The 24415-nt window shown below is 32.6% G+C and overlaps 2 protein-coding genes across 15 annotated transcripts in view; one reads left to right on the top strand and one right to left on the bottom strand.

The window, feature by feature from the left end:
- Positions 1-24415, top strand: part of LOC132754864 (solute carrier family 12 member 8-like) — a 115070-nt gene that overhangs the window by 19717 nt on the left and 70938 nt on the right. For all 4 annotated transcript variants that reach the window (XR_009629135.1, XM_060745611.1, XM_060745613.1 and 1 more), the window contains 6 exons: positions 772-885; positions 1040-1241; positions 2857-2944; positions 3927-4073; positions 5697-6192; positions 7803-7891. Coding sequence is in view for 3 of the 4 variants with exons in the window: in XM_060745611.1 (XP_060601594.1) it covers positions 772-885; positions 1040-1241; positions 2857-2944; positions 3927-4073; positions 5697-6192; positions 7803-7891 (1136 nt within the window). In the remaining variant the exon portion in view is untranslated. The remainder of the gene's footprint in view (positions 1-771; positions 886-1039; positions 1242-2856; positions 2945-3926; positions 4074-5696; positions 6193-7802; positions 7892-24415) is intronic.
- Positions 13958-24415, bottom strand: part of LOC132754861 (uncharacterized) — a 103527-nt gene continuing 93069 nt past the window's right edge. For 5 of the 11 annotated variants that reach the window (XM_060745604.1, XM_060745605.1, XM_060745601.1 and 2 more), the window contains exons 8-10: positions 16318-16500; positions 15518-15566; positions 13958-14915 (exon numbers count right to left, since the gene is read on the bottom strand). In XM_060745604.1, the coding sequence (XP_060601587.1) occupies positions 14633-14915; positions 15518-15566; positions 16318-16500 (515 nt within the window). In that variant the 3' untranslated portion in view covers positions 13958-14632. Of the gene's footprint in view, positions 14916-15517; positions 15567-16317; positions 16501-16667; positions 16851-17174; positions 17652-20174; positions 20238-20375; positions 20865-21148; positions 21203-21491; positions 22138-24415 lie in introns of all 11 variants that reach the window. The other 6 variants (XM_060745598.1, XM_060745602.1, XM_060745606.1 and 3 more) reach the window with 5 other exon arrangements.

Raw genomic sequence — 24415 nt, 5'->3', positions numbered from 1 at the left:
AGGTGTAGACATGTTATGATATGTGTAGGTATGTTTTGATATGTGTAGGTATGTTATGATGTGTTCAGGTATGTTATGATATGTGTAGATAAGTTATGATATGTGTAGATAAGTTATGATATGTTTTAGGTAATGTTTTTGTTTAATGGGGTTAGGTATTTTATGATAGTGTGGGGTATTTTGATTGTGTGGGTATGTTATGATATGTTTTGGGGAAATTTTATGATGTTGAAAAGGTATTTTTTATGATGTGTTTGGGTTTATGTTGTGATATGTGAAGATATTTTACATATATGATTTTGTGTGGGAATTTGTTTTTATATGTTTATTTAGGGGAATTTTAAATTGTGTGGGCTTTGTTTTTGATTTTTGGTATTTTTATTATGAGTATATGTAGGTTTGTTAAAATTTTGTGTTTTTTAGGGTTAGGGGAATTTGTTTTGAAGTAGTTTTTCAGATTTTATTGTAGATATGCTTTTGGGATTTCGTTTTGTTGTGAGTTTTATTTAGAGGTTTTTTTTAAAAATTTAAAAATTTTGGGTTTATGTTATCAGAATTTGTGTGTATATATGTTATTAGATTTTACGCATTATGGTAAATCTGTTTTAACAAGATTTTTATCTTTGCTAGTATAAGGATATATAGGAACGCCAAGGTTATTTTAAAACCTATAAAACTTTATAATAATCATAATATTCTAAAATCTTAACATGCTCATTTGTTTCAACAAGAAAAGATGGTTATAAATAATTTTCTGTTTTGTTTTAACAGGTATAAATATAGCTGGAGTTAAATGGGTGATTCGACTTCAATTAGTACTGCTGTTTGTATTATTCCTCTCAGTGATGGACTTCTTTGTTGGTTCATTTGTACATACAGATAAAGGTAGGGTTCATTTCTACATACAGATAAATATGGAACATTAGTACAATCTTTCATCAGTTTAACAATAAAAACTTCTTCTGCATGAAACTTTAAGACAAAGAAAAGATCTGTCAATGTTCAATTTATTGACAATGACCACTTGATTTTGTTTCAGACCATGGTGTAACAGGTTACAGGGAGTTCAATCTACATAACAACTCGGGTCCAGCCTATCTTCCTGGGGAAACATTCTTCTCTATATTTGGTCTGTTTTTCTCTACCGTAACAGGCATTTTAGCAGGTATCAACATGAGTGGAGATTTACGGGAACCGTTTGTCAATATACCACGAGGGACTTTATCTGCTCTAGGTGTATCGTGAGTATTTACTTATATCAATGACTTACAGAGAGTAACATTCAAGTGTCTGATATTACAAAGTTTATCAGGCAAGGTTAAAAAAAGGAGCCAAACCGTTCATCTTTTTCGTGCTGAGTCTGAGAATGAGATATTGTAATCAAACTTGGTTTATAATAAGTTTATATGAAGATCCTGGTTGGGATTGCACTTTATTTAAATAATTCTTTGTACACTTACACTTTATTGAAAAACTGGTTCGGAGCAAAACTTCTACATTTATAGAGGGATCTCAATATAACTTGGCACAAATGTTCACAATTGTGGGGTGGAGTGTCTAATGCAAAATTCAGGCCCCTGCGGCCAAGGTCAAGGTCACTTATAGAGGTCAAAGTTCAGATATAAGTATGAAAAGGTGTATTTAGACTATTTAGTCATCATTTATTGAGGGATTAAAACACAAATGGTGATTATCATGACTACAGATTTGAACCATTGATTTAGGTTAATAAATGCAAGGTAAATGTCACTAAAGATGATAAAATATAGAGATTTTGTCCAGAGCATATCTTGCATGGAACGATTTTAATGAAACTTCATAGAAATGTTCACAACTATGAGAAGCAGTGTCATGCACATGAACCAGGTCTCTAGGTTAAAGGTTAAGGTCACACTAAGAGGTTATTGAAACATCCATCTCCAGAGCAAAACTTCTACATGCATAGAGAGAGTTCAATATAACTTGGCACAAATGTTCACCATTGTGAGGCAGAATGTTGCCCTGTGGCAATGTCAATGTTTCATATAGGGTTCAAAGTTCAGATAAAAATATGAAAAGGTGTATTTAGACTATTTTGTCATCATTTATTGAGGGATTGAAACACAAATGGTCATTATCATGACTACAGACGAGAACCATGTAATTTAGGTTAATAAATGCATGGTAAATGTCACTAAAGATGATTTTGTGCAGAGTGTATCTCCTACAAGCATGGAAGTATTCTAATGAAACTTCATAAAAATGTTCACAACTATGAGAAGCATTGTCATGCACATGAACCAAGTTTTTAGGTTAAAGTCAAGGTCACACTTAGAGGTCATTAAAAAAAACACATGTCCAGAACAAAACTTCTACATTTATCAGGGTATTTTAATGTAACTTGGCACAAATGTTCAACAATTTAAGGCTAAGTATTGGGCACATAATCCAGGTTCCTGCAACCAAAGTCAGGGTCACATAGAGAGGTCAAAGTTGAGATGAAAACAGTAGATGTGAACAGGAACCATTAAGTGATCATTTATTGATAATTTGTAACAAAAATGATAACTATCATGACTACAAGTGTGACACATGTCAATTTAGGTTAATCTTTGCACGGTCAAGGTCACTAGAGATGAAAAAATATCCAGATACTAGAATTGTCCTGATATTGCCCATAGCATATCTCCTATATGCATATATATAATGCCCACATCTCTGTCAAAAGCTTTTGTGATGGGCGTATTTTGTGACAATGTTACCCTAATTATCTAATCTTAAGCATATGATGTATTTGCAAATGACCCTCAAAATGGCCGCCCGGGGAGGTAATTATTACTATGTGAAAAGCATCTATACTGTACATTTTGTTTTCAGAACATTTCTGTATATAGGATTTACGTTGGTGATTGGAGCCACATGTTTGCGAGAGAACTTGCATAAAGACTACATGATATCTGAAAAGGTTTGTACATTCTTTATAATTCCATCAGACCAAATTTTGTGCATTGTTTATATTCCATCATACCAAGATTTGCGCATTCTTTATATTCCATCAGACCAAAATTTGTGCATTCTTTAAATTCCATCAGACCAAGGTTTGTGCATTCTTTATATTCCATCGAACCAAAGTTTGTGCATTCTTTATATTCCATCAGACCAAAGTTTGTGCATTCTTTATATTCCATCAGACCAAAGTTTGTGCATTCTTTATATTCCATCAGACCAAAGTTTGTGCATTCTTTATATTCCATCAGACCAAAGTTTGTGCATTCTTTATATTCCATCAGACCAAAGTTTGTGCATTCTTTATATTCCATCAGACCAAAGTTTGTGCATTCTTTATATTCCATCAGACCAAGGTTTGTGCATTCTTTATATTCCATCAAGCAAAGGTTTGTGCATTCTTTATATTCCATCAGACTCAAGGTTTGTGTATTCTTTATATTTCATCAGACCAAACTTTGTGCATTCTTTATATTCCATCAGACCAATGTTTGTGCATTCTTTATTTTCCATCAGACCAAGGTTTGTGCATTCTTTATATTCCATCAGACCAAAGTTTGTGCATTCTTTATATTCCATCAGACCGAAGTTTTTTTGCATACTTTGTATTCCATCAGACCAAAGTTTGTGCATTCTTTATATTCCATCAGACCAAGGTTTGTGCATTCTTTATATTCCATCAGACAAAGTTTTGTGCATTCTTTAAATTCTATCATACCAAGATTTTTGCATTCTTTATATTCCATCAGACCAAATTTGTTCATTCTTGATATTCCATCAAACCAAAGTTTGTGCATTCTTGATATTCCTTCTGACCAAAGTTTGTGCATTCTTTATATTCCTTCTGACCAAGGTTTGTGCATTCTTTATATCCCATCAGACCAAAGTTTGTGCATTCTTTTTAATCTAGCTAATGTTTGTATTATTGTTTTTTTTTTCAGATCTCTATTGTTGGTTTTTTGTGGCTGGCTGGCTTGTATATATCATCTGTATCGGCTTGTATGGGAAGTTTGTATGGCCCACCGAGAATACTTCAAACCATAGCTAATGAAAATGTTATACCAATTATTAGAGTTCTTGGACATGGTGTAAGTAGTGCAGAAACTTTTTTACATTTAACTTGTCCTTTCTGAAATTATTCTCAATGAGTTAAAAGTCCTGTGAACACAAAGAATGATTACCATTATCAGCTTTTTGACTTAATCAGTTAAAGGCCTATTATGCCTCAGAAATACTTTTATTTTTATGCCCCCCCCCAAAGGGAGGCATATTAAAATTGTACCGTTTGTCTGTTTGTCTCTTCGTCCATCTGTGCCTGCCCACTTCATTCATGTCTGGATTGTAATTTTGTCATACATGGAGGGCTATTGAAATAACTTGGCCCAAATGTCTACCACATCAAGCCAATGTGTCCCGTTCAAGAACCTTGTCCCTACCTAAGAGGTCAAGGGCACACTATTATTTTGAATTTTCACATTATCACAATTAGAGTAAATAGGTACACACATTCGTGTCTGGACAGTTACTTTGTCATGCATCTAATGATTTTAAAATAATTAGGCATAAATGTCGTATCCAAGAATTATGTCCCTACCTCAAAGGTCAAGGTCTCACTAACATTTTGAGGTTTCACTTTATCACAAAAAGTGTTTATAGGTACACACATTTGTGTCCCGACTGCAACTTTGTCATGCATTGAAGGATTTTAGAATAACTTGGCATTAATGTCTACCATATCAGACAATGTGTTGCATCCAATAATCAGGTCCCTACCTCAAAGGTCAAGGTCACACTACCTTTTTGAAGTTCACTTTATTATAATTAGAGTTTATAGGTACACACATTCCTGTCTGGACAGTAACTTTGTCATGCATCGAAGGATTTCGAAATAATTAGGCATAACTGTCTACCACATCAAGATGACATGTCGTGTCCAAGACCCATGTTCCTTCCTTCAAGGTCACACTTAAAGTTTGAAGGTACTAACTCTTTCAAGAAGAGTATGAAGATACACATTCATGTCCGGACTGTAACTTTGTCTTGCATGGAAGGATTTTAAAATAACTTGGCACAAATGTCTACCACATGAAGACAATGTGTCACGGCTAAGGCTCATGTCCGTTCATTGTCTGTGTGTCCCCACTTACACAACAATCATGTCCAGACTGTAACTTTTTCATGCATTGAGGGATTTTAAATTAACTTGTCTCATGACAACATTTTGTTGCATCCAAAAACCACGTCTCCTCTTCAAAGGTTAAGGTCACACTTATATTTTGAAGGTTCACGTTATCACAATTATAGATTATAGGTTCATGCATTGAAGAGTTTAAAAATAACTTTGCACAAATGTCTACCACATCAAGATGATGTGTTGTGTGTAAGACCCATGTTCCTACCTCCAAGGTCAATGTCTTTCTAATAGTTTGAAGGTACTTATCCTCATAAGAAGAGTTTGAAGGTACACATTAGTTTCCAAACTGTAACATTGTCATGCATTGAAGGATTTTATACTAACTTGGCATAAATGCCTACCACATCAAGATGATGTGTCGCATCCAAGACCGTTAAGTTTGCCGTAAATTGCACTTCATTTCACAAGAACAATATTTAGCAATTAGTTACTTTCATTCTCTTATATACTGTATCTGTTCTGACAGAAAAGTTGCAATTCCCAATTAAACTATATTTGCCTTTTTTTCCTTTTTCAGCGTGGACCAAACAAAGTCCCTATATATTCTCTAGTGCTAATTACCCTAGTTGTTCTATTGTTTGTTCTGGTCGGAGATGTGAACACTTTAGCTCCTATAGTCACAACAGCATTCATGATGTCATACGCTGCTGTAAATTACTCTTATTTTGCTCTTGCCATGAGTTACGATCATAGGCAAGCACGCGATCTACGATTTGGTGTTCAGGATAAATCACGAAGAAAAAGCACAGACATTAGTGGATATGGAGCGACAAGTGTGACCGAAAAATCGTATAAAGACTCTTTTCAGACTATACGCACTGATTTAGATAAACTATTTCCAGAGAGATTGACCCATAGAGGTCAACATCATTTAATTCACCAACAGGGCAAAGAATCTCATGGTCAGATGTCACCATCAGAGCCTGATTTTGATGCCACTCAAAGGTCAAAATCTCTAGATAATGTTTCTGAGGTCAGTGATTCGTCACAAGTGTTGCTTTGTAAGGAAGGAGGTACGTCATTGTTGTTTTTATTTATGTATAATAATATGATATGAACAGTTTTAGAATGTCAAAGTAGAAACAAATGAACTGGCTAATGACAAAATTTATTTGGAATATGCACAGGGAACCAATTCATTATGTAGTTGTTAAAGTCCCCTTTGATAAACAAAAAATAGTTATTAAAGTCTCCTTTAAAAAAACAAAAAAGAGTTGTTAAAACAAATATGTTGCAATTAACTTGAACTGATGTGGATATTCAAATATTAAATACACCATTAAAATGTCATCATTAAATATTTCTATTTAAAATTTTTCTGTGGATTACTGATTTATCCGTGAAAATTTTATTTGATAATTTTACAGTGAAAATCATCAAAATATAATTTCACACTTTTCAATGACGAAACTACTTAATAAGATTTTTCCCATGTGGTACCTCAATTTTATTTTTGCTAACAATTCTGACAATTTCAGGCTGTTAAGAGATAAACAAAGTTCAACTTTAAAAATGACTTAAATGTCAAAAATAATAAAAAAAGAGAAGAAAACTTACTTCTATTCATTCAAATTACCAATCACCAAATATTGTCTCTTAATTTTTTTCGTTTAATTTTTAAATTCTGAAAAATACATTCCTTCCATATTTAAGTATCTACGAGCAATAACTGCCGTATGCTTTATGAAAACTTAATAAGCAATGACAGCAATCAGCCCAAAGAATAAGTAAACAATCCAGCGTTCGTAAGGCAGCCTTTCAGCAATGCAAAGTTTTCCAATATCCTAGCCAATTTTTGAATGTTTACACATCTCTCAACACTTATTTATTGTCTGTTACAATCCTCAAAAAAGTTTTCTTTCTTTTAAAAAGGTTTATGACTTACAAATCCAAATGATATCCCTCTGAGTCAAACACAATTATTTTCCTCCCTTGAAACACACAACTTTTAAAAATGGCGACCGCTTACATTTAACAGTGCAACAGCATAATTTTAGACATGGACAACTGCTTCTGTATATGTTTTAGGTGAACTTTCATAATTTCTAGACATTTAATTAATTAGTCAAAATTGTTGATTGTTTATAGATGTGTATCGATTATTGATTGACAGAAAAATATCAACAATACATCAGTATTGTTTCTATCGATGACAGCTCTAGTTCTTCTCAGCTGCTAAATAGTTCAACTTGGCTTGTAAAATAATATTATTGCGAGCCTCTGACCAGCATTATATTGTTTAATTCGCCGCCTCCGTGGTCGAGGGGTTAGAGTCGATGACTTCTAATCCAGTTACCTCTCTGGCGTGGGTTCGATCCCCGGGAGATGCTTTGGTAGTTTAGCGCGGAGGAAGGTAGTCTAGTACTGGTGTAACTCTCCAGGAGCGATGGTTAGGAAACTACCCGCCTATATGACTGAAATACTGTTGGAAAAAGGTGTAAAATGAAACAAACAAACAAACAAACAAACAAATATTGTTTAATTCAACAAGTTCAATAAATTTAGTATCGAATCTACATGAATATAATAATCTATTTATCACATATATAAAATAAGAACAATAAATTGTTAAAAAAGATTCATCTTTTATTAGTTTACAGTAAGTAGTTTTATTTGTGTTTAGATCCAAGACAACCACCTAATATGGAAATCACCAAGCAACCCAGGTCATGGTACTCATTCTTATGTAACAGATGGCTGTCATTATTTGGGGTATGTATATACATGTTTGTAATATTTTGTTTTGTTTCTCATTTTTTTTACACCACAAACAGAGCTTATAATTCTACTTATAAAGAATGAAGTAAGGTAAGTATTGTTTTTAGTGTACTTGACTGTGTTATAGACAGACTGTAGGCTATCCTTTAAACACAACAAAAAAATCATGTGTTCAAGACTTGTTCTGCTTTTTTTTCTAAAATATAATCTTGGTAGTTCCAGACTGGTTGTGGACAAGAATTGTTTATTACTGTTCAGAACTACCATCCAAGTGGTTCATGACTAGTGACGTCACTGTTTCAGCTACACAACCTCCCCTTGACAGGATAGAAAAGAATTATTGTCCTGTACAATGTTTCAGTCAACTCAATTTCCATTCTGACTATTTTTGACCATAAGTTCGAGCAGACCCTAGATTGACTTTGTCATAGACAATTTTATAAAAGGGACTTAACCCACACTGCAGTACTGAAATTATTTTTCTCCATTTTTTTTTAGATTTATTTACCATTTGATGTTGGTCTGGACCAATAATTTTTGTAGTGAAAAATTACCCAATAATGAAAAATATTTAAATGCTTACTAAAAGCAGACTATGAATTGCACAAATATTGAATTTATTTGTATGAATTATTTTTATGTTGTAAGTGCCAGTTTATTTCAGACAGCGTACTTTCTGTCAAAAATTATCACATTAACCAGGTCCATTTGGCCTCAGTAAATATCACATTAACAAGGGCCATATGGCCTTGTTGAAAAGCACATTAACCAGGTCTGTTGACTTTGATATCACTTCATTATCATTTCAATTATGTTTTTTTTAATCACATATGTTATTTTGTGAAATACTTTAACATTGTTTTGAGATTATAAAAAATAGATTAATGTTGATAAATGTGTTTTTTTGTTATTTCAGAATTGGTGTGTGGGGTGATAATGTTTGGAACACAGTGGATTTATGCTCTATTAGAAGTCATTGCTGCCCATAGGTGTCTACATCTACATAGGCCAGGCTAACCCCGGCTACTTCCTAGGTAAATCTTTATGCTTTCAAGCTAACCCTGGCTATTTTCCAGGTAAATCTTTTATGTTTTTAAGCTAACCCAGGCTACTTTCTGGTAAATCTTCATGTTTTCAAGCTAACCCCGGCTACTTTCAGGTGAACTTCATGTTTTCAAGCTAACCCTGGCTTTTTCTGGGTAAATGCTCACCTTTTTAGCTCGACTATTCGAAGAATATGAGAGCTATTGTAGTCGCCCCTGGCGTCGCGCGTCGGCGTCGGCAGTCAGCGTCCGCGTCTGCGTCTGCGTTGGTTAAAGTTTTTTGTAAATTCAAATATTTCAATTATTGCTTGAGATATTCAATTGAAACTTACAATACTTATTTATAGTAAACAATGTACATCAGATTGACAAGTTGGATAACTCTACCTACAATATTGACAGAATTATGCCCCTTTTTAACTTAGAAATTTTGGTTTAAGTTTTTTGTAAAGTCAAATATCTCAATTATTGCTTGAGATATTCAATTTGAAACTTGCAATACTTATTTATAGTAACAATGTACATCAGATTGACAAGTTGGATAACTCTACCTACAATATTGACAGAATTATGCCCCTTTTTAACTTTAGAATTTTGGTTTAAAGTTTTTTGTAAAGTCAAATATCTCAATTATTGCTTGAGATATTCAATTGAAACTTGCAATACTTATTTATAGTAACAATGTACATCAGTTTGACAAGTTGGATAACTCTACCTACAATATTTTCAGAATTATGCCCCTTTTTAACTTAGAAATTTTGGTTTATGTTTTTTTGTAAATTCAAATATCTTAATTATTGCTTGAGATATTCAATTGAAACTTACAATACTTATTTATAGTAACAATGTACATCAGATTGACAAGTTGGATAACTCTACCTACAATAATGACAGAATTATGCCCCTTTTTAACTTAGAAATTTTGGTTAAAGTTTTTTGTAAAGTCAAATATCTCAATTATTGCCTGAGATTTTCAATTTAACCTTACAATACTTATTTATAGTAACAATGTATATCAGTTTGCAAAATAGCATAACTCTGCCTGCAATATTTGTAGAATTATTTGTTTTGAAACTTAAAAATTTTGGTTAAAGGTTAAAGGTCTTCAAAGATATTTACTTGAAACTTTACACATGTACTTAGGGTCATAATTGGAGAGTCATAATTGTTGTATGTCACTGACCAAGTTCCATAACTCTACTCGCATTAAGGCTGATTCATCTCCCCTTTTCTACTTAGTCTCTTGGTTAATGTTTACATGCAAGTTTTACATATCTCAATAACTATTAAAGATATTTATTTAAAACTTCACATATGCATTTAGGGTCATAATTGTAGGTCACTGACAAAGATCCATAATTCTATCTTGCATTTAGGCTGATTTTTCTCCCCTTTTTCAACTTATGGTAAAGTTTTGCTTGTAAGTTGTTATCTCAATAACTACTGAAGGGTTTGTGCCTTTTTTTGGGACAATTTTATGCATTCATGATAATAAAGCAGTGATTTACTTGATAAAACATCTTAATAACAAGCCTTTGTACCTTTTCTGTCAAATTTATGTATTCATAGGTAATTAGTATATTATTACTCAATAAAACACCCTTGTGACATTACCTTCCGAATAGTCAAGCCAATACTGTATAATTAGACTCTCTCTAAGGCCTATAACATGAATTTATAAAAAAAAATTAGCCCTTTTGTGAACTTAAAAAAAATTAACATTATCAAGGCTCTTTTACTATCAAGCACTTAGGATAGTCGAGCGTGCTGTCCTACTGACAGCTCTTGTTAAGCTTACCCTGGCTACTTTCTGGGTAAATCTTCATGTTTTCAAGGTTACCCTGGCTACTTTCTGGGTAAATCTTCATATTTTCAATCTATCCCTGGCTACCTCCTAGGTAAATATTCATGTTTTTAAGCTATCCCTAGCTGCTTCCTAGGTAAATCTTCATATTTTTAAGCATTACATTACATTATAAGTTTTTTAATTACAGGTATAGCTGAATTTAACTTCTATAATTGGATGAAATCAGGTCTACAAAGATGTATAAGGTAAGATATCATTACTTTATAAAATATTTATCAAACTGTTTAAATCTACTTTGTGAAGTTAAATTAAAAATAAAAGTAAAAAGAAAGGTATAATATTTTTGTTAATTGTACTTATGGGCGTAATGGGTTGATATTCCAGGGCTCTAGTATCAGGTTTGGAATTAAGATGCTGACTGTTAGAGAGTTGACTATCACCTGTTCACTCACCATATACTTTAGGATGTGCATATTGTCACTGGTTTTAATTAAAAATTTATTTATTGTGATGTAAATTTGTATTTGTGTAGTGGTAAACGGAGCCAAGAGGAAGTAATTGTTGCTCCCACAACTCCAGCAGTTACCACCCTTGCTGCACAGCTTACAGAAGACAATGAAGATTTTGCAGGTAGGGGCCGCTATCACCAATCAGAAGTAGTACAGGGAGAGAACTTTGATGATTATGCTGATGACAGTGAGAGTTAGCTTTCCTGTCTAAGGATGAACTTTAAATTCTTGGAAACTTAAGCTTGGTAAATTATGTTGACACTGAATTCAAATGTTCCTTACCAAAGCTTTTGAATTGTCAAGGGAGAGAATTGCCATTGGAAGAACTGTTAGAGTTAGTGCTCATGACTGTCAATGATATGTTCATAATAATGTTGTTAAAAGAGATAAATTTAAACTAACATTAGATAGTAAGCTAACATTCCAGATTATATTTTACAAGTTTAAGCTTGACTGAACGATTTAGAGTTATCACACTGATTTGATTAGATTTCTGGTTAAAGTGTTTGTGCCGTTTAATATTCATTACTATATTTCAAGGAATTTATTTCAAACTTTATATGTAAATGTTTCTTATGATGCCCTTATCATATATGACAATATGACAAGATTGGTTAAATGAAGCACATATATTAAGGAATAAACTAATGAAAGGAATGGATTGCAACTTCACACTCTTATTTGAGAGCATAATAGGAGATCACTGTTTATGGCCAATAACATGAGTGTTTGACAGAGTGATGACCCTTTTTGAACTTGAAAAAAATTACCTTATCAAGTCTCTTGTTTTAATCAAGCATTGACACTAGTGGAGCACATTGTCCTACTGACAACCCATTTATCATTAATAATTATCTAAATAAAATCTAATGTGGTAAAATGTAATGTTATAATTCTCCGAACTTAACTTTGATATTGTATCTATGTTATTTTATTTAAGTTGTTGTGTTTGAAGCCAAAATTTTGTAGTTTTGCAGGAGATAGTGCAATATATATATAAAGTGTATATTTCTTGTGTGTACAGTTGATATGTTGTGATGTGGTAAAGTTAATGTTCAAGTTGTGATATTTACTTTAAGTTATTATAGTTGTATGTTAGTGACATTGTTAGAAAAGGAAAGATTCTTTTTTCAAATGTTTTAGCTCAACTGTTTGTAGAATAGAGGAACTATTACAGAACACTCATTGATTATGCGTCTACATGTCTGTTGGTTTAAATTTGAGGCCAAATTTATATTTTGTTTTTATACTTTTTAAACCACTGATGGTATCTAATTACTGTAGAAATATTATTGTATATCACCGAAAAAAAAAAATGATTTTAGCATGATATTTGACAGAATTATATTTCTTTACTGCTTAAAATAAATACTAGACTAGAGTATACAAGATCATTATCTTGAGTTGGTTTAGATGTTAATTAAAACTTGTAAATTATTGTCTTTGGGACTATTAAGTCTTGCTTAAATTCTGACTGAATTATAGCTTTCTGTGAATCTATTCTGCATTTCCAGAGCCTTGTTTTACTATCAAATGCTGAGAAAATTAGAATGCATTTACTTCTGCTATTTATTAACAGGCTTAATCAATTGAGTTTGCAATATTGTTAAATTTGCTGTATTGGCTGACTTTAAATGTTTCCATTTTACCTGTTCTGATCAGAATATTATCATCGCCAGCTATTACTACTGTGGTTTTTTGACATGACAGAACTGGATATATCTGATAAGATTTTTATATCATTTCATGTACGTCTAAACTAATAGCTTATGTTTAAAATTTGACATTATTAGCTCACTCCTGTTTTTTTGAAAAATGACCTTAAAATGCGTATTACTCTTTTCGGGCTGACAAACATTCTACATATAAACCTTTAACTTTAAGTTTATCTTTATTCATTTTTCCCCATTTAAGTGACCAGATTGATCTTTTTCAGATTTTCAAATTTAACGTTTTGAAACTGTTGGCCCCTAGTGGATTTCCTTTAAAGGAAACTTGTGCGACCAACTGTTTTGACTTACTTATATGTACATAATCAAGTAATAAATCACTTCATATAAACAAACGCTTATATGACTGGACAGTAATAAAAAAAGAAAAGTTATTGAATGTAAGCTGATTTTATTTTTTTTTGATCAACAAACAAAAACATGTTCAATGTATAATGAAATAATATGTACTAATGACATGTGAATAAAAATATGTAGAAATTGAATATGTGAAGCAAAATTCAATATATTTACATGCGATATGTAAAGAATATATAGGAAATATTTTCTATATGTGTAAAGGATCTTTAAGGCACCATGTAAAATTCATGATTAAAATACTGCATAATTACATATAATGACACAAACATTATTGTTATTATTGTACGATATTGTTGTTAGTGTACTTATTTATTTACTTGTATTATACTGTATTATTTGACATGTTGATAACATTATTTTTGAATAAAATATCATAAAAACTATCCATACAATTTGAGTATGTTTTTTTTTTCAAAATCTTACTTAAATAATCATTAAGATTTATACTTTTGACTTGAAACAGGAAGAAAAAGGAGGTGTCTTATTACTAGTAAATAATCAAATTCTTATGTTGTATTGTCAAAGTCAAAGTTTATAAACATATATCTTGCTTTATCTACACTTTGAAATGAAAACAAAATATCATTTTTGTTCCGCCATCTAGTGACTGTGTGCCAGTAAAAATAAAGTGTACTATATATTTTATTAAGAAATCTTTGCTTTATTTAATTGTCCATTATATGATCACAGTATCGTATTTATTCATCTTGTTTGAGTTTCCCATTGTTTCCTCAGTTTAAGGACACTAATTGTGTCTGAATGCCCTGCTGCTATCAGAGCTGTATTTTCCCTGTCAAATATTATTGAATATGGATTTATACTACTAGATACGTTTTTTATCATTTGAAGTATAGTTGTACCATCTTCACTTATTTGTAAAATATCCCCATTCCTACTATTTACATAAACATAACCTTGATCATCTACACAAACTCCGCCTGAGACATGTATGTCTAGATTGCTTAATGTAAACAAATGGTTTCCATTGTTGTCAATGGTAACAAGCTCATTTTTACATAGAAGGTATAACTTACTTCCATCATTACTCACAGTAATACTTGTTTTGTCAAAAGAGTAATACCAATTTCTATATAAATAAATCATCTGATGCTTTATGCCATCTGTACTATAACTATATACAGAACCAAACATGTCGCTAACATACATCTGATCACCATGACAAGCCAGACCATAACACTCATGATCTGTATCAATGGATCTTATCAGTTTCATACTATGTGTAGTATCAACAAACTGAAGTTTCTTCCCCAACAGTGATACAACAGCTACATTATCACCGACATAGCAAACATCATGTGGTATAGCAGGAAGATCACACACACACTAATTACATTATACATGTTATCAAGTTTCTTCAACTTTTTATTATAGTAATCTGTAAGCAGAATTTCTCCTGAAGGTAGTATACAACTTCCATAAATCCAACAATCGTCACTATCACCATTGATCTTGATGTTAATTTCACTTTTCTCTTCGACTGACCATACATCTGACGACATTGACCTCGATCTCTTTACACTCAAATCAATTGTCTCGGTCGGTAACTCACTGAAATAGGACATATATTCATAGATTTTTAAAGCGATATATTATTTTTCCGGGGAATTGAAAACAAAAATCAAATGTGTAAAGTAAAATGATCAAATATTAACCAGTGATATTTTTTTGTTATTAAAAACATGTTTTCACAAAGTGTGTTTTGATATTAAATATTGCAGCTTTACGCTTTAGATGAAAGTGATATAAACGAAAAATATTTTAATGATTTATTAATACAACTGCACTAAATAATAATTAAAACTGATTATTTTATAAGCACATAAGAAATGGTAAAAATAAATAGATAAGAAAAATCGTTTTATTTAATCTTTGCCTTCAGTAAATGCTTTGCATTAAGCTTAATTCAAATTCATTATTTAATGTTCCATCGAAACCCCCGCAAAATACACATTTTAATATTTACTTTCATGAAATTTCAAGTCATGATTGATGCACAAATACAAATATTCGAGTATTCGTAAACCAAATAACGTCACATCAAAGTGTTATAACACTAATGTAATATTGTTTTTATGAAACAGAGGATATTTCATTGTTTCTATAAATACAGGATTTACAGGGATTGACAAAGAACTTTTTTCATATTGTACCTTTGTAATCCAGAGAATACTCTTTTCAACTGCATTGGATTTTGTATTCCTGAAATAAAATGTTCATATACATATATTTTGATATTAAATAAGGTTAATTCAATGCCTTCCTTAATGATAGTAATGGTTTCAATCGACAAGTAAATATGTTGAATTGAAAGTTATTGATTGAATTCAAGTAGACTAGGATGGATATAACTTAAATATTAGCTCTGTGGACTATGACTGCATTTTAAATTGACTAATTTATCACTAGTATGTATTTATGTAAAAAGAAATAACAACAAATAAATCAATAGAACATAGCAGGACAATATTTTTCTAATAAAGGGTTATATCTACGTGTTAAAGTTTAGTAATTCAGAAATAAAAAGATAAATATAAAAACCAAGAACAATGGCGAAGACGTAAGGGCGTGAAGATCTTCACTTCTTATTTAATGCATCACTCCATATTGTCTTATATGTACTTATTAGGCAATTATACTTTTTTTACTTTAAGAGTAAAAGGTACCGTTGGAACAAAGACTAAATTAAATAAGAAAGTGGAATACTTTAGGTATTATGGGATGAAGCGATCTGGTAACTAAATTAGCTGTAGTGTTATGTTTGAAATTAAAAAATGACGGATTGTAAAACGAACAGATGAAAGTATAAACAGACAGACTAACAGCACCAAAGCTTTATACAGCTGTTTCTGTTCCGCTGCCTTCCGCGAGGATTATTAGTAGCTCATTATTATAATTACTGTTTTGAATATTAATTAAAATTAATATAAATGATAATTAGGTTGAGACAAACCTTCCCTTTGTGCTCTACCTTGAAGCGACGTATTTTCTGTAGAAATCGGAAGCAAGATTGGCTCTCGTGACGGTATCACTGACAGTGGTGTTGTGTAGTTCATAGACTGTGCGGTATTTGATATTGTGCCTATAGAATGATTTGTATTGAGTAACTGTCCAGACACATGGTCATATCTTAGTCCTGTGTTAAAAAAGAAAAAGAGAAATGTACAACATTGTCAGTCATTGCATATTCCAGAGAAGATTGTTTAAAAAATAATTAATTACTAGAAACCTTGCACTGATCAAAATGTAATGGTATGTAACACATACAATTCATTTTAGACAAACCTTCCGTTCGTGCTGTACCTTTAAGTGAATTATTCCCTGTTGAAACCGGAATCGTGTTATGACTTGACAGCAAGATTGGCCATTGTGACGGTACCACTGACAATTGTGGCGTGTAGTTCTTAGACTGTGTGATATTTGATATGGTGCCTATAGAATGATCTGTAGTGTCCATCGGTCCATACACATGTCCATAATCTAGTCCTACGTTTAAGAGGAAAGGAGAAGTGCATACAATCTTCAATACAAACACCATAGTATATCTTTAAAGAACATTAAATTTCTATAAACTATACAAGAAACCTGACAATTATCAAAATATATGCCTTCAATGACATGCATCACAGACACAATTTATTTCCACCAGAATCGACATAAGCATCAATTATTCTTATATGTATATTTTTCGATCTTCACCTTGACATGATATAACAGGTGACAGATGTAGTAACTTAATCATTAAAAGAAGTATTGAAAGCAATACAACGATGTTACAATATATAAAACTACGCGATATGCTCAACTTACGTTCAGTAACCTCTAATTTTACGACAGCTGTTTGTAAAGGTACATCCACCACGTGGTCAAGAATGGCATGCCGTCCAATTTCGTTGATACATTTTTCTAGTTTACCCTTTTCACAGGTAATTACCACGTTCAAATTCCGTGCTATAACTGCTCTGTACAGATGATCAAACGTTTCGTACCATTCGCACACTTCATTCTTATCGTAACGATACTTCCCAGCAAACTCATCAATGATAACCAAGCAAATGTTTTTAAAGTCAATGTAGATGATATTGTTTGGTTTGTTGAGGAGTAGACATTGTGCCGTTTCATAGGCAGATGTCAATGCAACAGCTATAGAAGTTTTACCACATTTCTTAGGCCCTGTTAAGACTATAGCTTTACATGTCTTGAACTTCTCTTTAGCTGTCTTGAGAACATTCGCATCCACTTGAAGGCTGAATACTTGATATTCGCTCAAAAAATTCTCCGTCATCACTTAAAATATAAAAAATAGCAAGCGTACCATTATTCCAAAATACACCTTTAAAATGCGTTAGTTTCACCATGAGGAACAGTTTTATGAAATACCTTAATCCAAGTAGAAGAAATGGTCAATACTCACATTTACATTTTAACATAAATTTCCACATTTGACCTAGGCTACAATGACCTTAAGTTTACGCACAACAATATATCCTACAACATTGAACATTTGCTTCTGACTTTTTAGTTTGGACAAGAGCTATTACCTGTGACCTCTAAGTGTGACATTTGACTAGAGTCCAAATTTATGTCAAGTACATAAGACCCCTTCTTGCATGTTAAAGATATACTCCAAGTAAAAAATCTTTACATTTAATCATCTCAGGAGACATTGACCAGAATTATGCTTGTAATTTTCAGTATCACGATTGAGAACGCATGTAATAATTGTAATTCCACAGCTCAAGTCTAAAAATTCTGTTTACACACATTTTCTTTCTGACTTAGTGTGACCTTGACCCAGTGACATACTTCATTCGCGCAAATCCGTTTTGCAAGTAATGTCAAAATCTGATTTTTCATGACCAGGATCTATATCCTCTTTGTAAATCCTGTACATTTCATCTTTTTTTAGTAACCTTGACTTTGCATACTGTAACCTAGATAACGTTGGCAATACCACGTTTCATTACTTTGAACATTTGAAATAAGATCTCTTAAAATCTATAAGGTAGTCCATACACACATTTTGATATTATTATCAGACCTTTGACTTCGACCTACGGGACGTACATATTGCGCATAATACTAAGCATAATAATGTGAACATTTGTGCAATATAATTTCTTAAACCTTTCAGACGTTTTTGCTCATTCAAGGTCAACATTGTTATACCCCATCACAAAATGGGGGGGGGGGGGCTATAATGGATTCGCTTTATCGGCACCGTCCGTCAGTCGGTCCGTCCGTCTCCATTTTCGTGTCCGCTCTATAAATCCTATACCAATTAAAGGATTTTCTTCAAACTTGGTTCAAATGTTCACCTCAACAAGGAGATGTGCAGAACCCATGTTGCCCATGTGTCAGGCCAAGGTTTAGGTCACAATTGAAGATCAAATATCAAACAATGAAATATTAGACAGTATGATGTGTCCGCTCTGTAACTCCTACACTAATTGAAAGATTTTCTTCAAACTTGGCTCAAATGTTCACCTCAACAAGCGAATGTGCAGAACCCATGTTGCCTATTTGTCAGCTCAAGGTCAAGGTCACAATTGAAGGTCAGATATCAAACAATGAAATATTAGACAGTATGTCGTGTCCGCTCTGTAAGTCCTACACTAATTGAAAGATTTTCTTCAATCTTGGCTCAAATGTTCACCTCAACAAGGGGATGTGCAGAACCCATGTTACCCTTTTGCCGGCTTAAGGTCAAGGTCACACTTGAAGTTCAAAAATTGACTTAAAAAATGTTCTTAAATTTTAACATGTACATTGTATTTTAATATTTCTGTAACTAGATAAGGTATTTGCTTGAAACTTAATATATATATGAAGTGTCACAATTAAGATATGCAGGTCAAGTTTCATAACTCTGTATTGCATTTTAACAAAGTTTTGCCCCTTTTTAAGACTTCAAATTTACATTAATCAAATATTAGACAATATGTCGTGTAGTTCTATAAATCCTATACTAATGGAAGAATTTTCTTCAAATTTTACTCAAATGTTCACCTCAACAAGGTTATGTGCAGAATCCATGTTACCTTTGTGCTGGCTAAAGGTCAAGGTCACACTTGAAGGTCAAATATTGACTTAGAAAATGTTCTTAAATTTCAACATGTAGTTGAATATTTCTGAAACTAGCACAGGTATTTGCTTGAAACTTAAAAGATGTATGAGGTGTCACAAATAAGATATGCAGTTCAAGTTACATAACTCTATATTGTATTTTGACATAGTTATGCCCCTTTTTAAGTCTTTAAATTTACATACAATCAATACTAGACAATATGTTATGTCCGCTCTATAAATTCTATACGAATGGAAGGATTTTCTTCTAACTTTACTCAAATGTTCACCCCAACTGGGCAATGTGCAGAACCCATCTTACCCTTGTGCCAGCTTAAGGTCAAGGCCACAGTTGAAGGTCAAAAATTGACTTAGAAAATGTCTAGTACATTGGGAAAATGAAAGGTTATTTGTAACTGTTTCGAACATGATTTGACAATATATATTTATACTAATACCTGTACAATTAGTCTTTTTTTCACCAGAGATAATTTCCTTTTATGTATATGTATTTGTGCCACTAAAGTTATTCTCTTAACCACCTTTCCAAGTCGTCTTCTGTTAAGGACATTGGTATGAATCGCATTCAGCGATAGTTCTAGTTTATTTGACCTTTAAATATGACATTAACCTTTGACCTAGAGATCTTTTTCATGCACATGAAACTACGCCAGTCTCTCTCCCATCCAACAACATCAAACCAATAATAAGACCCGTTCCATACAAAACAACCAAGCAACTTACCTTCTAAATTTTTAGATACTGACACCAAAGACGGTTGTACGTAATGATTTTGACGTCCACAGCCTTAAATGATAAATGGTTCTTGATTGTGAAAATTAAAGAGCAATTATATAAAAATTTCTCACTTAAATATTAACAGGAATTATTTAAAAGTACGTGTATGTTACATTTTATCGAACAGTTGCATAACAAATAGTATACCTATCGTAAGATCAGCCGGCTGTGCTGAACTTGTCTTAGTAAACACCTTCACAACTTCTTCTAAGATTTCATGATCATGATGCAGTTTGCACTCTTCCAAAATCTTAAGGTCTGTTACTATGACAATGTCCAAGGCTTTATCGCCATTATTTTTCTTTGTTGAATACATCATGCTTTTAAATATATCATCCATGGCTTTAGCTTTGCTTTCATCATAAGAAAATCCTCCAAATGGATCTCTACATAAAACCAAGTCTACATCTTTAGGATCAATGTGTCGCCAATCAGACGACGTGTGCATTTCTACGCTTCGTTTGTAATTATAGTCCATCCCCTTTACTGCTGCAAGAGCGGTCTCAAAGTAACGACTATTGTTGCCTCCGGTTACAACAACGTGATGGCAATCTCTTAGTTTAGCTCGTATGTCTGTCATTTCATTTGGTGGGTTGAAATCGTCTGATAATTCTTTCATCGTTGACTCAAACCCCGCTTATAATAGAAAATAATTGTATTCCCAAAATGCCCTCATGAAAACAAAATAAAATTAGAAAATAAGACAACAAAAGATGTACCTTGTACTTACATTTATTTGATCAAAGATATATTGTAATATATATTCGGATGTGATAGATTATGTCAGACCAGATTAGATTAGAATAGATATCAGTTTGTTTTTGTTTATCAGATTAGAATAGAATACAAATGTCTCTGTTGTACGTTGTAAAGGAATGTAGATATTACTATTCTAAAGGTTTTTTTAATAACAAACTTACCTTGAAGCCGTGCCAGAATATCATCAGCAACTTTGATTCTTTTATTTTTGTCCCCTGAAGTTTAATGCACCAATTTTCAATAAACCGTATGATCAATTAAGTTTAAGTTTCTAAACAATGTCGTAAATAAGTAATAATCAAAACAAAGATATACCATTTTGAGATTTGTGCAAACAAATTGACTGATATCACTTTGAAATGTTTCAATAATTTCACTTTCCTTATCAAATCAAATGTTAGTGTTGCTTTCGAAAAATAAGAGTTAATACTAAGACATGATCTTATACAAATAAAAAACATTGCAATATAAACCTTAAGTTGATGTATGATTACTGAAACTCACCTGAAGGTCCTGGTTTCTGGACGGTCACTTGTCTGAGAATAGAAGTTGTTTCTTCGGCATTTGTCTGTACCTCATTCATAATATTTAACAACTGTTTAGAGGTTTCTTCATGCCAAATACGTAAACAATCACTGAGATTCGGTAGATTATTACATTTTACTTGATTTATTTTCCCTAGTAAGGATGCTTCCTCATTTGGATCAAGCGCATTTTTTGCTATAAGCCTAACAGAATCGTCCAATCGTCCCCAATAAACATCGAAGTCATTATCTGAAATGTTGCCAGTATTTGGGTGATGTTGCAACTCATTCCGAATCCCTCGAATTTCAGTTTTCAAAGCGACGATTACGAGTGGCTGCAGACGTGTGACAAAAAGTTCTGATATCAATGTTACAAGTATTGATACGTCCCATTGGTTTTCATCAGCGGTGCCGTTAACAGGATACAATAAATCACATTGATCTCTCCTGAGCTTTTTGTTATTAAATAATTGCATCACATCCCGCTTTCTGTGAGACAGATATGCATCGACTGATGTATAAGTGCTCCCTGCATCAGTTTTGGCAAGTTTTACAAAATATTTCCTTAGTACGTCAGCACAAATATCTACCACAAAGCAAACAAGTCTATAATATTTGTCTGCCATCTGTAAAATGAACAATAAGGAAATATGATAAACAAGATCGACAAGGAAAGGCGGCACTCAATGAACGCAACCCCCACCTGACCAGCAACAAGCGCCAGCGGCAAGGAGCCCAGGAGGACCCCAAAGAAAAACAGGACAGGGCACAAGGCAGAGTACGGGCAGGCAAACCACTACATCAGAATACATAATTAGTAACTTATAAGGAAATAAAACAAAACAAATAAATGATTTAATATAAGGTATTTAATATAACGTCAAAAGGCACAGGGGAAGGGGACATGAGACACGGGGAAGGGGGGGGGAATAAAATAAATAAAAACTAGAAGGGAAGATACTTACCGTAGACGAGCAACAAAAAGAGACACGAGCAAAAGTGTCACCAAAACAGTATAAAACAACATAGACATACATCTGAGGAACACAGAGGGGCGCCGCCTTGGAACGGTCAGCAGCATAATAATGACTACTGGGGAGTTAAAACCGGTTAATGGTGCATCCAAACCTCGCTCTTAGCCCACCATGTTCCTATAAACGAGACAGTGTAAATAAAATGAATCCCCGCCAAGTGAAATTCTAACAGTTGTTATGGTTACAAAAAAGTTAAATAAGTAAAACACCAAAATGATCATGTAGAAACATATGAAAGTATACCCAATGACCATAACAAAAGTCCTCGATGTCTTAAAGGAAGACAGAGCAACAAGAAAATCACCTACAAGGGCCCGACGAAAGCAAGACAGAAGACAAACATTAAGGCAATTCAGTCCGCAAAGGGCTTTAAGAACTGTCCATCATATAGTCTCCCACTTGGCCCGTCAGATGTAATCAAAAGAGGAAAGCGTAGTGTCCAACTGTAAATGGGTTGAACACTAAGCATGCGGTATGTCTTAAAATAGTAGGGTCATAACCCCTTTTAATAAAACATTTTATAATTTTAGTAAACACAACAGAAAAATTACAATGACCCAAGATCTTACGAAGTTTGTAAACAACATCACCGTAAAAATCAGGCTGGCTAATCCCTTGTCGCAGAAGTGTTTTTAGATCACTATTGAATTTTGAAATTAAATCAAAGTTACGATTGTAAAATTTTGTAAAATATTTACGTAATTTATAATAGCGGTTGCCCTGTTTTAGAAGCTTACCGGTAATGAAAATATTTCGCTCGTTAAATCCTTTATGTTGCTACAAACTCTAGCAAATCTAATTAACTGAGATATATAAACCCCGTAAGATGTTGCGTGCGGTACGTCTCCATCCAAATGAGGATAATTTACTATACTAAAATCAAAGTCATCTCTTTTATCATAAATTTTCGTGTGAATCGAATTGTTTTTGATAGTGATATGAAGATCCAAAAATGATGTAGTTAAATTTCAAGAATTCGTTTTATTAAGTTGTAGCTCAGTAGGATAAATATTAGACACCATTTGATCAAAAAAAGAATTATCTAAATTAAAAATGTCATCAAGATATCTGGAAGTGTTATTAAATGCTGATATAACATCTTGTTGTGTATTTTCAGAGAGACTTAACATAAAATCTCTTTTATAGCAATACAAAAACAAATCGGCGACCAGGGGTGCACAATTAGTACCCATAGGAATTCCTATGATTTGCTTGAATAGGGTATTACCAAACCTGACATAAATATTGTCTAAAAGAAAAGAGAGTGCTCTACAAACTTCGTCACAGGTCCACATAGTATATTGTTTAACAATACAGTTTGTAAAAAGGGCTTTTTGAGAGTTACATGCAAGAAATGTAACCTTTTCCCGTGCAAAGGTTTTCTGAATAAGGGAAATTAGTTTATCATTAATTAAATCATGTGGCAGAACCCATTATTATTCTATACAAATAGCATTATTTGTTTCTTTATTTTTGTATAAAAATTTGTGTGGATTATTTTAAGTTCAGTAGCAAAAGTAATACAAATGTTGATAAATATCACTTAAATAATGTGCAAAAGTAACCAATCAAACGTATCAGTATAAATCCACGTTTATAGTTTAATATTGTTTAATTATTGTTGCACGTTTTTTAAAGTATTTTTAAATAGAATAAATAGCACAACCAGGATTATCGCAGGTAAAACCGGTTTTATTACAGTTAAAATAGGCAAATATAGATAGTTATAAAGTTTATAAATAATTGTGCTGATATAACAGTGATGTCTAAATATTCACGTTATGCTAGGGTATCTTTTAATGACATTGTTCATGAGGAAATGATTTTAGTGATTTGTATAATATGGATAAATTTAATAACTATTTCAGAC

This window comes from Ruditapes philippinarum, unplaced genomic scaffold (genome assembly GCF_026571515.1).
Source record: "Ruditapes philippinarum isolate M1 unplaced genomic scaffold, ASM2657151v2 ctg1923_1_1_1_1, whole genome shotgun sequence".
NCBI lineage: Eukaryota > Metazoa > Mollusca > Bivalvia > Venerida > Veneridae > Ruditapes > Ruditapes philippinarum.
Note: the sequence above shows the minus strand (reverse complement) of the source record. Positions and strands in the feature narration are given on the sequence as shown.